The sequence below is a fragment of the Cynocephalus volans genome, chromosome 6 (assembly GCF_027409185.1).
Source record: "Cynocephalus volans isolate mCynVol1 chromosome 6, mCynVol1.pri, whole genome shotgun sequence".
NCBI classification, from domain to species: Eukaryota; Metazoa; Chordata; class Mammalia; order Dermoptera; family Cynocephalidae; genus Cynocephalus; species Cynocephalus volans.
The window spans coordinates 76,307,510-76,324,792 of record NC_084465.1 but is presented as its reverse complement, the minus strand read 5'-3'; the positions used below and the strand labels follow the sequence as shown (position 1 = coordinate 76,324,792).

The window sequence follows — 17,283 nt, the reverse complement described above, 5'->3', positions numbered from 1 at the left end:
ATGACAGCTTGTTTGTGGTCATGGCCAATTTAGTATTACACTACACCTGTGAAACCCTGGGCCATCAACATTTCAGTAAGGCTGTGTAATCAAAGTGGTGACGCTTATTACTTCAATGTATTGATGACTTCCAGGATGCAGCATAAGGCTTCTATCCACCTGACTTTCATTTACCACAGGGGGTCAGAGGAGTCCAATAAAGGTAGAACTTAAAGATACCTGTGGCTGGCCGCTGCTCTTCCCTTCAATCAGAGCTCCCTGAACATTTCTTTCTTCAGCCAAGAAGCAAAATTTTAGTGCTGCCTCTTGAAAAATCTTTTTAATCCCCCCATGTTTACGTATGCCAATATCTACCCTTCCCTCTTACAACACTGAGTTTTATTTTTTTTATTTTTCTTTTTTGGAGCAGCTGGCCGGTACAGGCATCCAAACACTTGACCTTGGTGTTGCAACATTGTGCTCTAACTAATCGGCCAGCCCCAACACTGAGTTTTAAATAAATGTTTGCCTATTTGTTTCTATCAATCATTATGTAGACCACAGACTGCTATATACAGAATTGGTACAGATATGAGGGGTCTTCAAAAAGTCCATGGAAAATATGTATTATGAAAAAACTACGCATGGATTTCAAAAATTTTCTGCACCAAAATATACTTCATACTAACTTGTTATAACATGTCTGAACAAGATCTAGTTTGAGGTAGTAAAAAGGATAAGACATCAGTTTGAAAAGAGCCCCTATCAGAACAACATGAATTCTACTAAAATGTAAGCAAAAACAAACATTAAATTTATGGTGAAGCTTGGGTGGAAGAATGGTTACGTCACTGATGCTATAGGAAAAGTTTATGGGGACAATGCCCGAAAGAAATCAGCAGTTTACAAATGCATAACTTGTTTTCGGAAGGGATGAGATGATGTTAAAGATAAAGCCCACAGCAGCAGACCACCTACATCAATTTGCGAGGAAAAAATTAATCTCGTTCACACCCTAATTGAGCAGGACTGATGATTAACTGCAGAAACAATAGCCAGCACCATAAACATCTCAACTGGCTCATCTTACCACAATTCTAAATGAAAAATTAAAGTTGAGCAAACTTTCTGCTCTATGGATGCCAAAACTGTTGTGCCCAGATCAGCTGCAGACAAGAGCAGAGATTTCAAAGGAAATTTTAAACAAATGAGATCAGGATTCTGAGGCATTTCTTTGAAGATCTGTGACAGGAGATGAAACATGGCTTACCAGTACAATCCTGAGGACGAACCACACTCTAAACAATGGCTACCAAGAGGTGAAATTGGTCCAGTCAAAGCAAAAGTGGACCAGTAAAGAGTAAAGGTCATGACAACAGTCCTTTGGTATGCTCAAGGCATTTTGGTTATTTTACTTTCTGGAGGGCCAGAGAATGATAATATCTGCTTATTAGGAGAGTGTTTTGAGAAAGTTAGCCAAAGCTTCAACAGAAAAACACCCAGGGAACCTTCACCAGAGAGGCCTCTTCACCATGACAATGTTCCTGTTCATTCTTCTCCTTACAGAAGGGTAATTTTGTGAAAGTTTTGACAAGAAATCATTAGGCATCCACTTTACTATCCTGATTTGGCTCCTTCTGACTTATTTTTGTTTCCTAATCTAAAAGAAATCTTTAAAGAGAACCCATTTTTCTTCAGTTAAAAATGTAAAAAAGACTATATTGGTATGGTTACATTCCCAGGACCCTCAGTTTACTAGGAATAGATTGATGGAACTTATGTTGAGAAATTAAATTTGCATTTTAATTTTTATCTTTTAATCCCATTTTTCCATGTACTCTTTGAAGTCCCCTCATATAAATAACATCATACTGGGAGAAAGCCATAACTTGTTTGAACATCTGAATAATCTCCGAAATTGATATTACTTGACAGAATGTCAGAGATTGCAAATATCTTCTATGCAAACCCCATTATATCTGGGGCACTTCAGACAAAATTTTACTGGCAAACTAATACTAGTAATAATACATTGAAAATTTACTAAGCGTGGGGCAAGATTCTAAGCTTTTAAGATGTATTGATTCTTGTAATCCTCATAAGAACCTTAAATGTGTATACTCTTGTTATCCCATTATATATTTGATAATAGAGTGGCACAGAGAGGTTAAGTAACCTATCCAAAGTAATACAGCTCATAAATGGCCAAACCAGCATTTTTACCCAGGCAGGCTGGTTCCAGAACCCAAGTTTTAATACTACCATACTTTTTCTCTCTTGAAAGCTCTTACAAGCCACCACCACCACTCTTTTCATTTAATTTTTCTATACTATCAGGTCTGAAGTTACAGCATTTTGAATCTATACAATTCAAAAATCACTCCAGGATACAAAAGGAATTTATTATTATTCAAAATATGTTAGCTAGGTTCAAACCATATCAAGAATTTAAAAATTTTAAATTTGAAATGGAATTGATAACCTGATAAGTGTAAATAACAGATATTGGGGTTTAGATTAATCAATAGAATATTAATAGCGATTGTATTGGAAAAAAGTTAAAGGCTCTGCTTCCCCATATTTTGAATCTATGTCTACGCTTATAGGGATGGATACACATATCCCAGTCTCTGGAGAAATAAGTGCTTGAAGTACTCAATGTTTCTAAAAAAATCCCAAAATGAGAATATTATAGCACCTAGGAAACAACAAAATAAAAATAGAATCTGTAGTCCAGAAAAAAATTTCTCTGATCCTTTTTAAAAAATGTATTGATTAAATAATAAGGAATTACAAAGCACTAAATCATACCTTTTAGCCTCTTTTTAAACTTTCTAATGTGTTTATAACATAAAATAAATTAAAATGTGTGTGTATAAATAGAAGATTCATATTCTAGAATATTATAAACAATGATAAAGACCAGTGTCAAACATCTCTGAAAAGGCAGATGAAAATAAAGTTGAAATGAATGTAGTAGCATATGGGCCAGCTGTACTTTATTTCATGTTCTTTTGTTTGGAAAGAAATCAGGTCTTTCTGAAATCTTAGCTCTATATTGAGCCATGCTGGGGCTTTTCTTGGCCAAAGCCTTCACTTTATATTATTATCTGTTAGCAACCACATCTGGAAAGACCGCTTTTAGTTTTTTAACCCAACATGGTAACTTAAAAAAAAATTTTTTTTCTTTATTTTTACAAACTCTTGTGTTGAGGGCTGACTCAATAGATTGCAGTGGGGGAGCTGCTTTGCTACGTTAGAAACCCTGACCCAGAAGCAGGTCATCTAGGAATAGTTTAGCACCAGGTTCCCCATGAATATACATTGTGTGATGGACAAGGGGGCAGCTTCCTTTCTGGCCCCACCTCATTTCCCAGGAGGAGGGGCTCTCCAAACTGGACCTGGTCTCATCATGCTGCAGGGTGTTCCACAGTGGCCCAGTGGCCAGCTGGTGGGGACAGTGGGGGGCCTGGTATCCAAGGCCAACTGAGATCACACAGCTTTGCCATATCATTCTGCCTATACAAGATTCTGACTTAGAGGTGTTCAGTCATAGTCCTACAGGTGGTAGCTTTGCCCCATTGGTTCCTCGGCCAAGCACATACACCAGATGTCTGAACCTGCAATTCCAATCGTACTGAGCAGGACTACCAACATGGTAACTACTTGTATTCCTTCATGCCTAAGAGTCCTATATGAAAGAATCAGAATATACAGGTGAAAAAAATGAATATACTATTTGGGCTAAATATCTCTATAGCCTTGCTTACCCATATTTAGGACTTTCAGTCATGTCATTTTAAAATCCTGAATCCTTAACTGAAAAAATATATATATTTTTACAAAGAAGGGTTTCCTCCTGTGTGGCCTCATTTTCAAGAAGGTTTTTGCCATTTTGACAGCCCCAGTCACTTGGTTCAAAAGCTTTTTCTTTAATCAAGTCCAGCTCAAACGACTTTGACATTAGTGAGCATGAAGAATGATAAAAGTTTTAACTTTGTATTATTACAGAAATTTTAACTAAGTATTGTCTGTAGCAGCAACAGAAATGCCGCTACACTTATAAAAATATAATCTGAATAGAATATATATCTGTAATATAAAATAATTGATCTATGTGCTGAAATTAAAGAGGCTAGGTTCAATATGTAGTCTGCCTAACTGTGTAACCTTGAGCAAGTTACTTAACCACTTTAAGCTAATTTGTTTTTCTATACAATGTGACTAATATCACTATTTAAAAGATTGGATAGCTATTTTTATGTCCAAATACAGACATAAAAGAAAACAGATCTCAGAAAAAAGAATCTAGCACTGATATGTTAGATGGCTTTCAAAGAACCAAGAATGTGAAATAAAAACAATAATCCAAGCTAGTGACCAGATAGAGTTTAGACCAGGATGATAACAGTGGAAATGTAGATGAAAGGAGACTAGAGACATTTTAAGGGAAGTGAAAACAAAACAAATAACTTATCTAAAATCATCTTAAAAGTGGAATCAGATTATGTCAGTCCTTTACTTAAAACTCTTTAATACCTTTCTACCGCTTTTAAAATAAAATTTATTTTTTATACTGTTTCAGACCAATCTTCCAGCTGAGAGAAACTGAAAAAACTAGACAATATTTGTTTTAAAATCTGTTTGAAGGCATGAGAGAACTACAAGGACAGTGAGGATTTGGGAAAAAGGTCAAAGAAAAAGAAAAAGGAAGCTCAGAGAGATAATCTAACCTAACTCTTGCTGCCAGGAGCAAAAGCAAATTCTCTCTGAAAAAGATGACATTCTATAGAGCCTCAAATCATCACTAAATTTTTTATTTACAAGGTTTGGCAGTCAATCAGATAAAAAGTGGAAACCAAAAGTGCAAAATTTGATTTAAAAACAGGAGACAAAAAGATCCACAGATATCTAGATGCTGATGTTATCTGACAGGTGATTCAAGATCAACAAATCCCTAACAAAAGAGTATAAAGAAAACTACTCTTAGACACATTGTCAAACTTCAAAAACTAAAAACAAAGAAAAAATCTTAAAAGCAACCAGAGAATGAAAGACATATTACCTTCATAAGAGCAAAAATTATAACAGCTGATCTCCAAGCAAAAACAATGGAAGCAAGACAACAGAATAATATGCTTTAAAGTGCTAAAAGAAAATGACTGCCAACCTACAATTCTATAGACAGTGAAAATATCATTTAAAAATAAAAGCAAAATGAATTTTTTCAGAAACCAAAAATGAAAGAACTTATCACCAGCAGACCTTACTAGAGAACATACTACAGTAAGTTCTTCAAGCAGAAGGAAAATGATCCCAGATTGCATTTCAAGAGATTCAAGAAAAAATAGAGTGCAGAAGGGATAAATATGCAAAAAGTAATAACAGTCATGTCTTGGGGGAATCTTAAATGTGTAGAACTAAAAATACAACAGCCCACATATCTCAAAGGGAGTAAATGAGTTAAAAAGTGTTTTATGTTTTTATATTATCCAAAAAAGTGGAATTGGTAAGTAAAAGTACTAATTAACATTAGTCAGTCAAAGATGTATGTTATAATATGGTAACAACAAAAAGAATAATAAAAGAATTTATAACCATAGAGGGGGAAAAGAATACAAACACTTTAAAGAAAGAAAACCCTTAAAAGAAACATAGAAATGGTCAAACAAATGGAAGAATGGGTAGATTAAAAGACAAATATCAGTAATTTACAATTAAAAATGTATGGACTAAATAAAAGCGAACCGATACTCATTAAAGGCACAACCATCAGACTGAATAAATGCCCTATTCTGATCTTTCTTTCAACTTCATATCCTGCCATTTTCTTCCTTGCTCACCAGTTCTGACCATACTAAGTCTATTTACTTCTCAATTCTGTTAAGTGATTTTTCATCTGAGAGCCTTTGCACAAAAAGTTCCCTCTGCCTGAAATGCTCTTCCTTCTACTCTTTCCATCGCTCTTTAGATAGATCAGAAAGATCTTCTCCAATCACTTCTTTGAAAGAAAGTTATCCCTATTGTTTTCTCATCCTCAGCCCTTTGTTTCCTTCTTGACACTTTTCACATTTTTAAAAATTTTGTTTACTAACTTTTAAGGTCTGACTACTCCACTAGAATTAAGCTTTATTCATTTGTTCGTTATGCACTTATGTGAGTGTTTAGTATGTGTTGTGCAGCTTTTTAAGAGCAAGGCATATGACAGTGGATAAATTCCCTGTCTTTGTGGAGCTTACTTTCCAGCACAGGAAAGAGACACAGTACCTGTCTGTTTTACTTCACTGCTGTACCCCAAACACCTGGCAGCATGCGGCAGTCATTCAAATACTTTAGTAAATGTTGATCTGTTTGTCAGAAACCATGCCAGATGACTTGCAACGCTTATTTTATAACATAGCCCCATAAGAGAGGTAGGACTGCCTTTATTTTATTTTATCAATATACACTGTGGTTGATTATTGTGGCCCATTACCGAAACCTCCCTCCCTCCTCACACTCCCTCATCCGTCCCAACAACCTCCTATCTGTTCACTTGCCATATCAACTTCAAGGAATTGTAAGTGTTGTGTCTTCTTCCCAACCCCTCCCCAGTTTATTTGTGTACTTATTTATTTATTTTTAGCTCCCACAAATAAGTGAGAACATGTGATATTTCTCTTTCTGTGCCTGACTTGTTTCACTTAATATAATTCTCTCTAGGTCCATCCATGTTGTTGCAAATGGTAGTATTTCATTCTTTTTTACTGCCATTTTAAGGTGAGAAGGCTGCTGCTAAGAGAAATTAAATAACCTGCATTCAGTCACATGGCTAATATATGTCAAGGCTAAGATACAAACTCTACCTATAAAATTTAAAACAAGCTCAGTTTCTAGCATGGGGAATTGTTGACAGATTGAGCAAGAATGACCATCTTTCTCTACAAACTAATAAGCTGAAAGTGTTTTACTTATTTATTTGATTAATCAAATGTGTCTGAGGTTTAATCCATGGGCTATAGGCCATTTGGCTCTGCTCATTTTCTTCAGGCGTTGCTACTGTCATAGGTCTTTGATTTTTCATTATCATACCTTCTAGTCCCAAAATAATTGATCACTGAAACCTGTGACACTCAAAGTTCCCAAGAGGTTTATAGAAAAACACTGTAGGCACTAGTTAGTATTTCATCTCTAAATCCCTAACGGGTCTCTATCACCTTCAGATGGGCAGGATTACTTGTAAATTTCTAAAACACCTTATACCTCTTAAGCATAAAGCATTCATAAAGTCGATAAAAGGAAAAGTGTCTACTCCACATTGCTTTTCCCCAGATTCCCTCAGATTTCCCCTAAGCCATTCTGATCTTAGACATCCCTGCATCAGACAATGTTCTCAGCTTGGTTATTATGATATAAATGTTTAACTGATGAAAAAAATTCCCCTACATAGAAGAAAAGGGATCTAAGAGAGTTAGGTAAAGTTTCACGAGACCAGTTCCATTTATGATCCCTTTATTCCTGCCACTAAAAGTATCATCCCTCTGGCATCCCCAGCCCACAATTTTTAAGTTCCAAAACAATGATTTCTAAATCTAGCTGATTTAGCATGTTAAAAATCCTAGGAAGATTTAGAATATGAATTACTGGCTCTATCCCCTAGAGATCTGATTAAAAATGTCTGAAGTAAAATTTAGGGATTTTAAAGCACTCCTTAAGCCATTCTGAAGTATAGCCATGTTTGGAAAAATGCTGTTCTAAGGAAACTCCATTTTGTCATTGACCGTTTCAGAGTATCTCCAGGTAGACGATAGATTAAGGGAAACAAGCACTTCTCATTTTAATACTTAAAAAATACTTTGGCCCACTGGATGCCCATGATTTCTAATCACATGCTGTTTAGTTATTTAGTTTCTGCATTAAAAAGTATCAACAACCAAAAAAAAAAAAAACTCCAATAAAACACAAAGGAATATTCATATTTTTGACATTACATACGGCTGCAATAGGAAGGTAAGAGCTTTTCCATCCAAGACAGTTCTATATCAGATGTCTTCCACATGAACTAATTGAAATTAAATTTTCACAAAAAAATTCTAAAACTGCCTGGTGTGGGTCTCAAACTGGAATGGGGGGAAAAAAAATTGCCTAGAAAAAAATTCTTCTTCGTTACAAAAAATATTCATATATCTCAGTTTATAAAAGAGAGGATCCTAAAGTATTTTGTGTCAAATTTTTTTATCCCAAATTGAATATTTTAAATATACCAGAAGTGTGTACATTAAATAAACAAGAGCCAACATTTCTATAAAGCAAATAAGATTTTGTCAAACAAATGTACTTAACCATGTACCAGCTAGTGGCATAGCTGCACATAAAAAGCAATTCCACGTGACCTTAAAATATAAAAATTTGACTGTATATTTCTGGCGAGATGCACCTGAAGGACAAAGGAAACTGTTCTTAAACCACTTTCAGTCATCATATTGTTGATAGCGATGTATTATTTTGAGACTCCAATGAGATTAGAATAGAATAAGGCAAAGGAACAACTGTGTTACCAATAACTAGGATTTTCGGCATAGGTCAAAGGAGATAATAAGTATTACCACTGAGTTAAATAAAAACCCTACCATTCTGAATTTAAAGCTTTAAATAGAAGTGTCAATATGAATTAATGATGTACCTAATTAAAAAAAAAAAAAAAGTCCTAGTTCCTTTCACTGAAAAGGCCTAGAAACAATAACAAATCCCAGTAGACTAAACTGTACAATAAATACCATTTCCCACTAAAAGGAATCTGGAATCCTAGAAAAATAGCAGGTCTTGGACAGGAAATGTACAGGATAAGACAGGAACTTTATGTACAACCAGAAAGCAAAGAAACTATCAAAGATTATTAGGGTAATCTTTTCCGTATGAAAAGGGCTCAGTTCTCTAAAGATGAGACAATTCAAGCAAAAATGGGATAATAAACTGCAAAGGACTGAAATATATCTAATATGTTTAAATGTTTATGTAAAGTTATAATGATACTCAAAAAAAACCTCATTGATCACCTTTGGAGGCTGAAGGAATCAACTCATTTTGAAAACTCGTAAATCAAGAGAAACAAGCATTTACTGTGCCTTTCCTTTAAGAACTGAAGCTCAGAATAACCAAATCACTGCTGAGAGGAAGTTTCTTATTATAGGAATAGTCAGTAAATAAAGACTGATAGAATATAAAACATCAATATTTTGCAACTCATTAATGTATCTAGCTGGACCTGTCCAAGCCAGTAGCCACAGACGCTAGTGTCTATTTAAATTTTGATTAATTAAAATTACACATTAGTCAATAGCTACAGGTGGCTAGTGGCTATCATATTTGACAATATAGATACAGAATATTTCCATCATCACAGAGAGTTCTATTAGATGTCATTGATTAAGACAGTGACCATTAATGACTGCTAAAATCACAAAAAGACATAACCAGACATAGTATCTACTGATGGAAGTATAAAACACCACCACCTCTGAAGGAGTCTTGGGGGAAAAAAAAGAAAATTACAGAAAAATCAAAGTACAAAGAAACATGTTAACACTATGGAGATGAAGTCAGCAAAGTCGAGTGTGAAAAATTATACAGGGGAAAAAATGCAATAAAGGAAAGAGAAGAAGAAAAAAGGACACATATGGAGACACATACCAACCAATCACAATGTACGGACTGTAATTGGTTGGACCCTGATTCCAAAACACTTTAAAAATTTAAAATAATCAAAGAAATCTAAACACTGAGTGTATATTTGATTATTCTGAAGAAGTACTGCTAATTTTTTTACATGTGATACTGAGATTGTCTTTAAAAAGAGTGCTTATCTTTTAAAGACACATACCAAAATATTTATAACTGTAATTTTCTAGGACTCACTTCAAAATAATGCAGGAGTGGGGGGAAAAGGAAAGTAGCAGGGAAGGAAGTGAATGGAAGTATAGATGAATTAGCAGCCCTGAGCTGATAATTACTGACACTAGATAATACTTTTGTGTTCATTATGCCATTCTGCTCTTGTATAGGGTTGAAATTTGTCATAATAAAAAGTTAAGATTTTATTTTTAATCAGAGCTCCATTGAAATGAATCAATGTCCACATCTCTTCAACCACCCATTTTAGAATGCTACACATCTTAAGATATTTAGCACAGCTCACAAGCAAAGCGCCCTTCTTTTGTATGTATAAAAACATAAGTATATGAGATATGACACTTAAGGTGATAGTGTCTCTGCTGGTATTGATTAAAGTTCATTCGACAAGGTTTTATTGGATGCCTATTATAAAGCAAACTTTGTGCTTCTGAGAAAGAACTTTTTAAAAAGGTCTGAATTTTATAGTATTGGAATTATCATCTTAATTTTTTAGCATCATAACTGACTGGATTTTCTGTTAACCCAGTGTTTAACTAGTGAATATCTGAATCACCTGAAGGTCTTGTGAGAACACAGATTGCTGGGCCAAACCTCAGAGTTTCATATTCCTTAGTCTGGAGTAGAGACTGGAATCCTGCATTTCTAGCAAGTTCCTGGGTAATGCTGATGCTTCTGGTCCAGGGAATACACTTTGAGAATCACTGTGTTAATCCATACCAGTTCCAGTAATTTAGAACAGCTAATAGAGTAAATATCTAATCTGCATTGGGATGGAGACAACACTCTGTTTTGGCACTACTTTAAGTTCTTCCTTATTAAAATGAGCCAGGGAAGAAAGGACTCAAGAAAGAAAGTAGGATTTATTGTGGCTAATAACCCAGGATTTTCTACTCAATCTGTTTATAACCCAATCTTACCCAATTTGGGTAATCTCAACTCCAGTGGAAGACAAGCAGAAGATATAAAAACAAGACCGAAAACTGAAGGTAAATGGAAAATAACACAGCACACATACCCACCCACAAACACCCACCATTATCAACCAGATGTGCCCATAAATATTGGTAAATTTCCATAGAAGGGTCAGCATACAGATTTCTACTTATTAGATAAAATTTGTGAATTACTGATGATAATCTTCATCTGTTTTGAAGAACAATATACAGTTCCAGATTTTTAATTTCTGCAGTGTGAGGTATTCTGCTTAATGTCTATACCAGAAATTAACCATGATTTTAAAATTTTGTTTCTTAAAGGGAAAGGTAAAATTATATTGTGCTGAAATAGATTGGTGATTTAGAAATATAAGAAAATGACCCAGATTTCAAGGAAATTCAGCATATTTAGACTTTCTTAAGTTCCACCAAGCTGCCATTTTGTGCCATGGTACATGAGGGCTCCAAAAAACAAATCAAGAGCTTTTTCTGTCATATTCCCCTTTCAAAATAAGTCTTTTCTTTAAATACACTTGTCAGAAAATATTCTGGCTATAAATATCCACTGAATGCTTACTATGTGTCAGGTACTCTGCTAAATATCATTGTTTCATTTAAAATTTTTAATCATTTAAACCCCAGTGGTAGGTATAATCCTCAGTTTATAAATAAACTAAGGCTGAGAATCATTAAACCGCCCAAGATAAAACTAGTATGTGGTGGATTCAGTATTCAAACCTAAATTTTCATGGCCATTATCAACTATACCACTATGGCGCTCAACACATTGATTCCTACTGGTTAACAATGATACCATTTAGTGAGTTTCTATCAAATGCTTGGCAATATGCAAAGTATGTAGTTTATACACATTATTTCATTCAATCCTCTCAAAATTCTATGTGACAGTCTTCATTTTACCATGAGGGCATTCATAACGTAAGAAGTTTCAAGGAACTTGCTAAAAGATCACATGTATAGTAGTAGGAATGCCAGTATTTGAATTCTGACTCCAAAACTCATTTTGTTCTTAGCCAGTACATTTAACAGCTTCCTAGACTAGTCTCCTGTATAGTTATTCCTATATTTTTAACTTGCATGCACAGAACAGGATACTCAGGTTTGCTAAGTTTAAACCTTAAAGGCAAAATTACAGCCTCAAATGATGGTATACCCAAGATTCCAAGTTGTATTTGCTGAATTTTGTTTTGTATCATCCAAAGTTTGAAGAAACATTTTTTGTATCTTTGCTATTATCACTGATAAAATCATTGTTTATATTACTAATCAAACTGTGGTATTAAATAGAACCTTGAAACATTCTACCAGAGATTAATTTCAAGGTCATCATGAATAATTAATGAAACACTCTTCCAATATTAAATGCCTTGTACAAACAAAAACAGTCTAAGTCTATGCCTTTCCCTCTGTTCATAAACCATCACTCATCTATACACTAGTAATTCTCTTTCTATATATATATATATATATATATATGTATGTATATTTATACTTTTTGGTGTCCAATAAAAATTTAGTTCATTTTTCAATGATTAATTCTTAAGTGAACCTATGCTGGCTACGGTATATAACTTATAATCCATTTCAGAACAACTCTGGACATTTAACATTTATTGTCTCTTTAAATATTGAAAGTTGTTGATTTTTTTTAATTTCATTGATAGTAATTTGAATTTAGAGATGCCCAGTTCTTGATTAACATTTTCCATTAAACTAAGTAACTTCAAATGTAAGAAAATATCTTAGAAATATACCTTGGAAGAGGTGAACCTTAGTAAAAAATTAGATATAAAAGCATTGTCCAAACTCCTCAGGATTTATTTTGAGATGCCTTATCAACCTATGGCATTAACAGCTAGAATAGGTGGTGGAATACTTTAAATTAGCAAACTGGAGAATCTTATTATGAGTTTTGTAGTTGCAAATGCCTTTTTTATAAATAAAAACTTATACCGTGTTCATGCCATTTTTTTTTGTTGTTGTTGTTCACTAAATATGAAAAACTTAGATAACATGGATTTGCCTATCAATTTCTTAGGCTACAAAATAAGGATCAACACAGTTAAACTCTCGAGAAATAGTTAAAACTGCCCTATTTTAGACAGCAAGCAGACAGAAAGTACAGGCAGACTGAAAATCTAAACTGATTCACAGATCCCCTCCCCCCCCCCCAGCAAGTTTTATTACCCCATCATGGATCTAGTGATGTTTGGAGCAGATAATATGATTTCACTATCAGTGAAGGGTTTAAAAAAAAAAAGGTCCTCCCAGAAAATAGCCTTGAGTGGCTCTTTCATACCTGAGCAGATCCAAACTACATATAGAACCAAATAGCCCAGTTGGTTAGTAGTTGTTACAAAGCTTCAGCAAAAATGGAAATACATTAAAACTCAAAGTCAAACAGTTCTCCTAGTGCCTCAAGTAGTTTATTGGTAGTTATTATCCACATTTCTATAAATATAAACATTCTAAGTACTATCACTAGTGCAGGTACATTTAACATGAAAGCTCCACAAGAAGCTACTTCATTTTGTGTGTAACAACAGTCAAGTTTCCAAAAGTTCAGTTGAGCCAGTTAAAAACAAAACAAAACAAAAAACACACAAAAAACAAAAACAAAAATGAACCCTGCTAGCAAAGTGCATTTCTTTTGGTGATTTTTCAGAACAAACAGCTGTTGGCTTTACACATAGAAAATACACTGATTTGCTATTATATGATCACTGGAATTAAGACTTCCTGTAGATAAGAATTAGACAAATGTCTTTCCTCCTTATAATTTAGAGGTTTTTTTCCTTTATTTCAATGTAAACAGCACTAGTGAATTATCATAAAACAGCTTTGCTACTTTCCCCTTCATTTTCTATAATTGTAATTTTTATCTGCAGTACTGTACCATCTCTTCCTTCCTATAATCAGGACTGGACAGCCCGTGTAACACTGTTTAGTTTGTAAACAAAAAATTAAAGCTCAGAATACATATAGGGTATCTTTTACATTTTCATTCCACAGCACATCAAATGTTTATAAAGCTATTGCTCCTCCCGAAACACTACAAAAATATACGAAAACCCACGTTTTCAGCCAGCAAATATTAATAGAACAAAATCTTATAAACTGAAATATTTTAGACTGTGTATTGTATTTTTTTGACTGAATTCATCACTTGCTTTCTTCATAAATCAATACATGTATCCAAGCATATGTGTTTAATCTACATGCCCATATTTACTATGTAAGATAATCAAGTAAATCATTTTAGGTTCAAGTGAAAGTGCTTCTGACAACAAACTATTTCTATGACAGCCCTAAGTCCCAAAAAAGCTGTTTTAATGACCTGTGTAGAAAGATGCATAGCTATTTCTAAAAAGTAAGACTACACACCAAAACATGCTTTGTCAGGAAAACTAATCCATGCACTTGAATAAATCCCAAATACCTTATTTTCATTAAAATTAGGCCAACTTAATATTAAACATTGACTAGAATTAAGATATTACATTAAATTATTTGATTCCAGAAAATGTCAAAAATCATTTGACCAAAACTTAAAAAAACAAACACTTCCTCCTTGTCCCTTACATCAGAAAAGGACTGTTTGGACCAATGTGATCAATATAACTGTATATATATTAATCTATCTTAACATTTCCATTCATTAGCATTTTATCTTAACATACAAAGCCTTGTATGCAATTTCCTTGCAAAAGCTTCCCCCCCACCCCCTGAAAGACATAAGCACAAAACACTAGGCAGACACTCTTCAAAGTTTTATTTCACTAACTGCAGGTCAAATTGCCACAAGTGTTTTCTGGTCAATTTACTATCCTTGCTTGGTTTCCAAAACAGTAGTACCAAAAGATTTGTGGGGTGGGGAGAAGAGACCACTTTAGAAGCATTGCATTTACTCATCTTCTACAAGGCAACAGAGTTGGGTATCTGATTATTCAACAAAACAAAGCTTTAATAGCATCCAGAAGGACAGAGAGGCAAACCAGGCTGCAGAAACTCTTCCGTTTGTCAAAATCAGACCAGTGAAACCCTACTCCACACAGATATAAAAGGTATCAATATTCATCTTTTCTTTTTCTGTTGCCGCAACATTTTTCTTCTTTTAATTATCATATCATGTAGTTTCTCAAGTCCTTCTTTTAGTCCATCTCCTATGATTGCACAGGAAGGCTGCAAATGCCACGGGGTTGATGAGCTCAGTTCACCCATTGCTAACAATTTCTCAATTTCTGAGAGAGACAATGAGTTCCTGAGGTCTTGTTTGTTAGCAACTATAAGTACAGGAACTCCTTGATTTTCTGATATCCTAGTTATTTTATGAAGTTCAGTTTTGGCTTCTTCCATCCTTTCGACATCCACAGAGTCCACAACAAACACAATGCCATCTGTGCATCTGGTATATGACTTCCACAGTGGCCTTAACTTCTCCTGACCACCTACATCCCAGAAGTGAAAAGTGACTGTTTTTGAATTTCCCAAGGTTACCTTAATTTTCTCAGTGTTAAATCCTTTGGTAGGTACGGTATTCACAAATTCATTGAACTGCAGCCTGTATAAGACAGTTGTCTTTCCAGCACAGTCCAAACCCAGAATAACAATGTGGAAGGACTGAAATGAAGGCAGGCTGGACAGGATAGAAGTCTGGTCTGATAGTCCATTCCCCATTTCCAGCTGCAAATAAGTGTCCCAAATTGAAATGCTTTCTTCTTAACTGCTTTAGAATTTCTCTTCCTAGGTGATTCTACAAGACTGCTGGGGAGGAAAATGAATAAGTTATTCCTGTGAAATAACACTAATAAACGGGTTTTCTCTATTTTTGCTAAAATAAGCAACACAAAGAACTTAATAAAACTTGCTTTAGTAAACAACCAGAGGAGATGTGAAACGTACGCAATCCAAGACAAACGATGGAATAGTTGGGATCGAAATTCTTTGATTCATTTAAATTGCGCTAACAGGTACTTTTCTCTACTGCTCTCGGTCCCCAAACCTCAAAGAGCTCATTCCGGAGACAACCCAGTCACCAGTATCCAGTCCAAGTCTCCTTAACCACAGAAGTGTTATTCGGGCAGAAAACTCAGATAATCCTATCTTGGAAACCCAATTCCACAGTCTTAACAGCATACCCAAGATCACTATTCCACTCCTCTCCCCCAAATAACAAAGCTCTCACCTCCCGCACTGGAGTCTGGGTCCAAATGAGAAAGCATCGCAGGCGATTCTAGGCAGGAGAAAGCACCTCACGTCCACTGAGCTCAGCTCTCCACGCAACTCTGGCAGTTGCCGCACTAAAAACCTTGGACTCAGACTCCAGCAACGCCCATTCCTCGCGGCCCACCCAGATCCCAACTCTCATTGGTCCCCCACGTCAGGGCAGCCACTCAACTCCCGCCCCCGCGCCCTAACTGGCGAGGCCAACTGCCGCTCCCAGCCGGGCCGAGCCCGGCTCTGTCTCGGTCCACCGGCACCACCTGTTGCCCTTAAGTTAGAAAACAAGGCGCTCTCGATGGGAGCGCAGCGGCCCCTGCAGGGGAGGCACGGCCTGGACCTGTCAGGTCGCCGCCAGGCCGCCGGCTCCGCCCGCCTGGGCGCACCTGCAGCGCGGCCGACCGACGCTACGCCGCGGTTCTCACATCCGGGGCCCGCAGTCACCACCGGCGCGTTAACCCTTTGTCCTCTAGCCTGAGGATGCCCGCTGTGGCCGCGCAGGTCCCTCAGGCGTAAGTGATCAGACCTGCAGCCCCACGGAGGCAGGCTCAGCCCCCGCAGCAGGATCCCTTCCCCTCGCCCCTCCGCACCCGGCCGGCTCTTCCCCCGGGGAAGGGTGTGGTCATCCCAGCCGCCCGCCCCGCTGCGGCTTACCTGACTAGCCGGCCTTTCCTCGTCCTGACTCAGCGTCTCTCTCAGCCGCTTGAGAGGCGTGCTGATCCCTGTCCGTGGGCACCAGCGAGCCCTGCCCGGTGGCAGGGGACGGGGCGCCGCTTGCAGGGGCGCCAGGCAGCCCCGACAGTGCTCCCCGGCAGCTCCCCGCGCCTGCTGCGGCCCCGCCCCTTTTGCGTGCGTCACCCGGGAGCCGGCCAGTGGGGGGCGCGCGGGAGCCGGGTCTCCTAGCAACGCCAAAACAAGGTCACGTTCGAAACCGCCCGGTGCTGGCTGCCCGCGAGGTCGGGTGGGGCTTCCGGACTCTGCCCGGGAGCCGTTGCTCTCCCGAGCCCTTCTGACCCCTCCAGCTAGCTTCGGGCAGGCCCCACCCGGCACCGCCCTTCCTCAGGACGCCCTTGGGGCGGTGGCCGCGTGATGCAGGGTCAGGGATTCCAGAGGACACCAGACGAGCGGGCCCCTTATGTAACGGGTGACGTGGAGGTACCTCAGTAGCCGCCTTGGGCGGCCTGGGCTGGCGGCACGCGTAATGCACCTTCATTTTGCAAAGCAAGTGAACGCTCGC

The 17,283-nt window shown here is 37.1% G+C and overlaps 1 protein-coding gene across 4 annotated transcripts; it reads right to left on the bottom strand.

Annotated features, from left to right (window-relative positions):
* Window positions 1-14,588: 14,588 nt before the first annotated feature.
* On the bottom strand, window positions 14,589-16,864 carry ARL4A (ADP ribosylation factor like GTPase 4A). Of its 4 annotated transcripts, none has more exons than XM_063100782.1 (2): window positions 16,701-16,864; window positions 14,589-15,590 (listed from the first exon to the last, which is right to left on the bottom strand). In XM_063100782.1, the coding sequence occupies exon 2, from the start codon at window positions 15,501-15,503 to the stop codon at window positions 14,901-14,903; it is 603 nt and encodes a 200-aa protein (XP_062956852.1). In that variant the 5' UTR covers window positions 15,504-15,590; window positions 16,701-16,864; the 3' UTR covers window positions 14,589-14,900. The 4 variants fall into 4 exon arrangements, with proteins under 4 accessions (XP_062956852.1, XP_062956849.1, XP_062956851.1 ...); XM_063100779.1 differs by having other exon boundaries at window positions 14,589-15,587; XM_063100781.1 differs by lacking the exon at window positions 16,701-16,864 and adding an exon at window positions 16,012-16,101.
* Between the last annotated feature and the right edge of the window lie 419 nt (window positions 16,865-17,283).

What these genes read in the sequence shown, in the direction of transcription:
- ARL4A (XM_063100782.1), bottom strand. Translation starts at nt 15,503, where the DNA reads ATGGGGAATGGACTATCAGACCAGACTTCTATCCTGTCCAGCCTGCCT.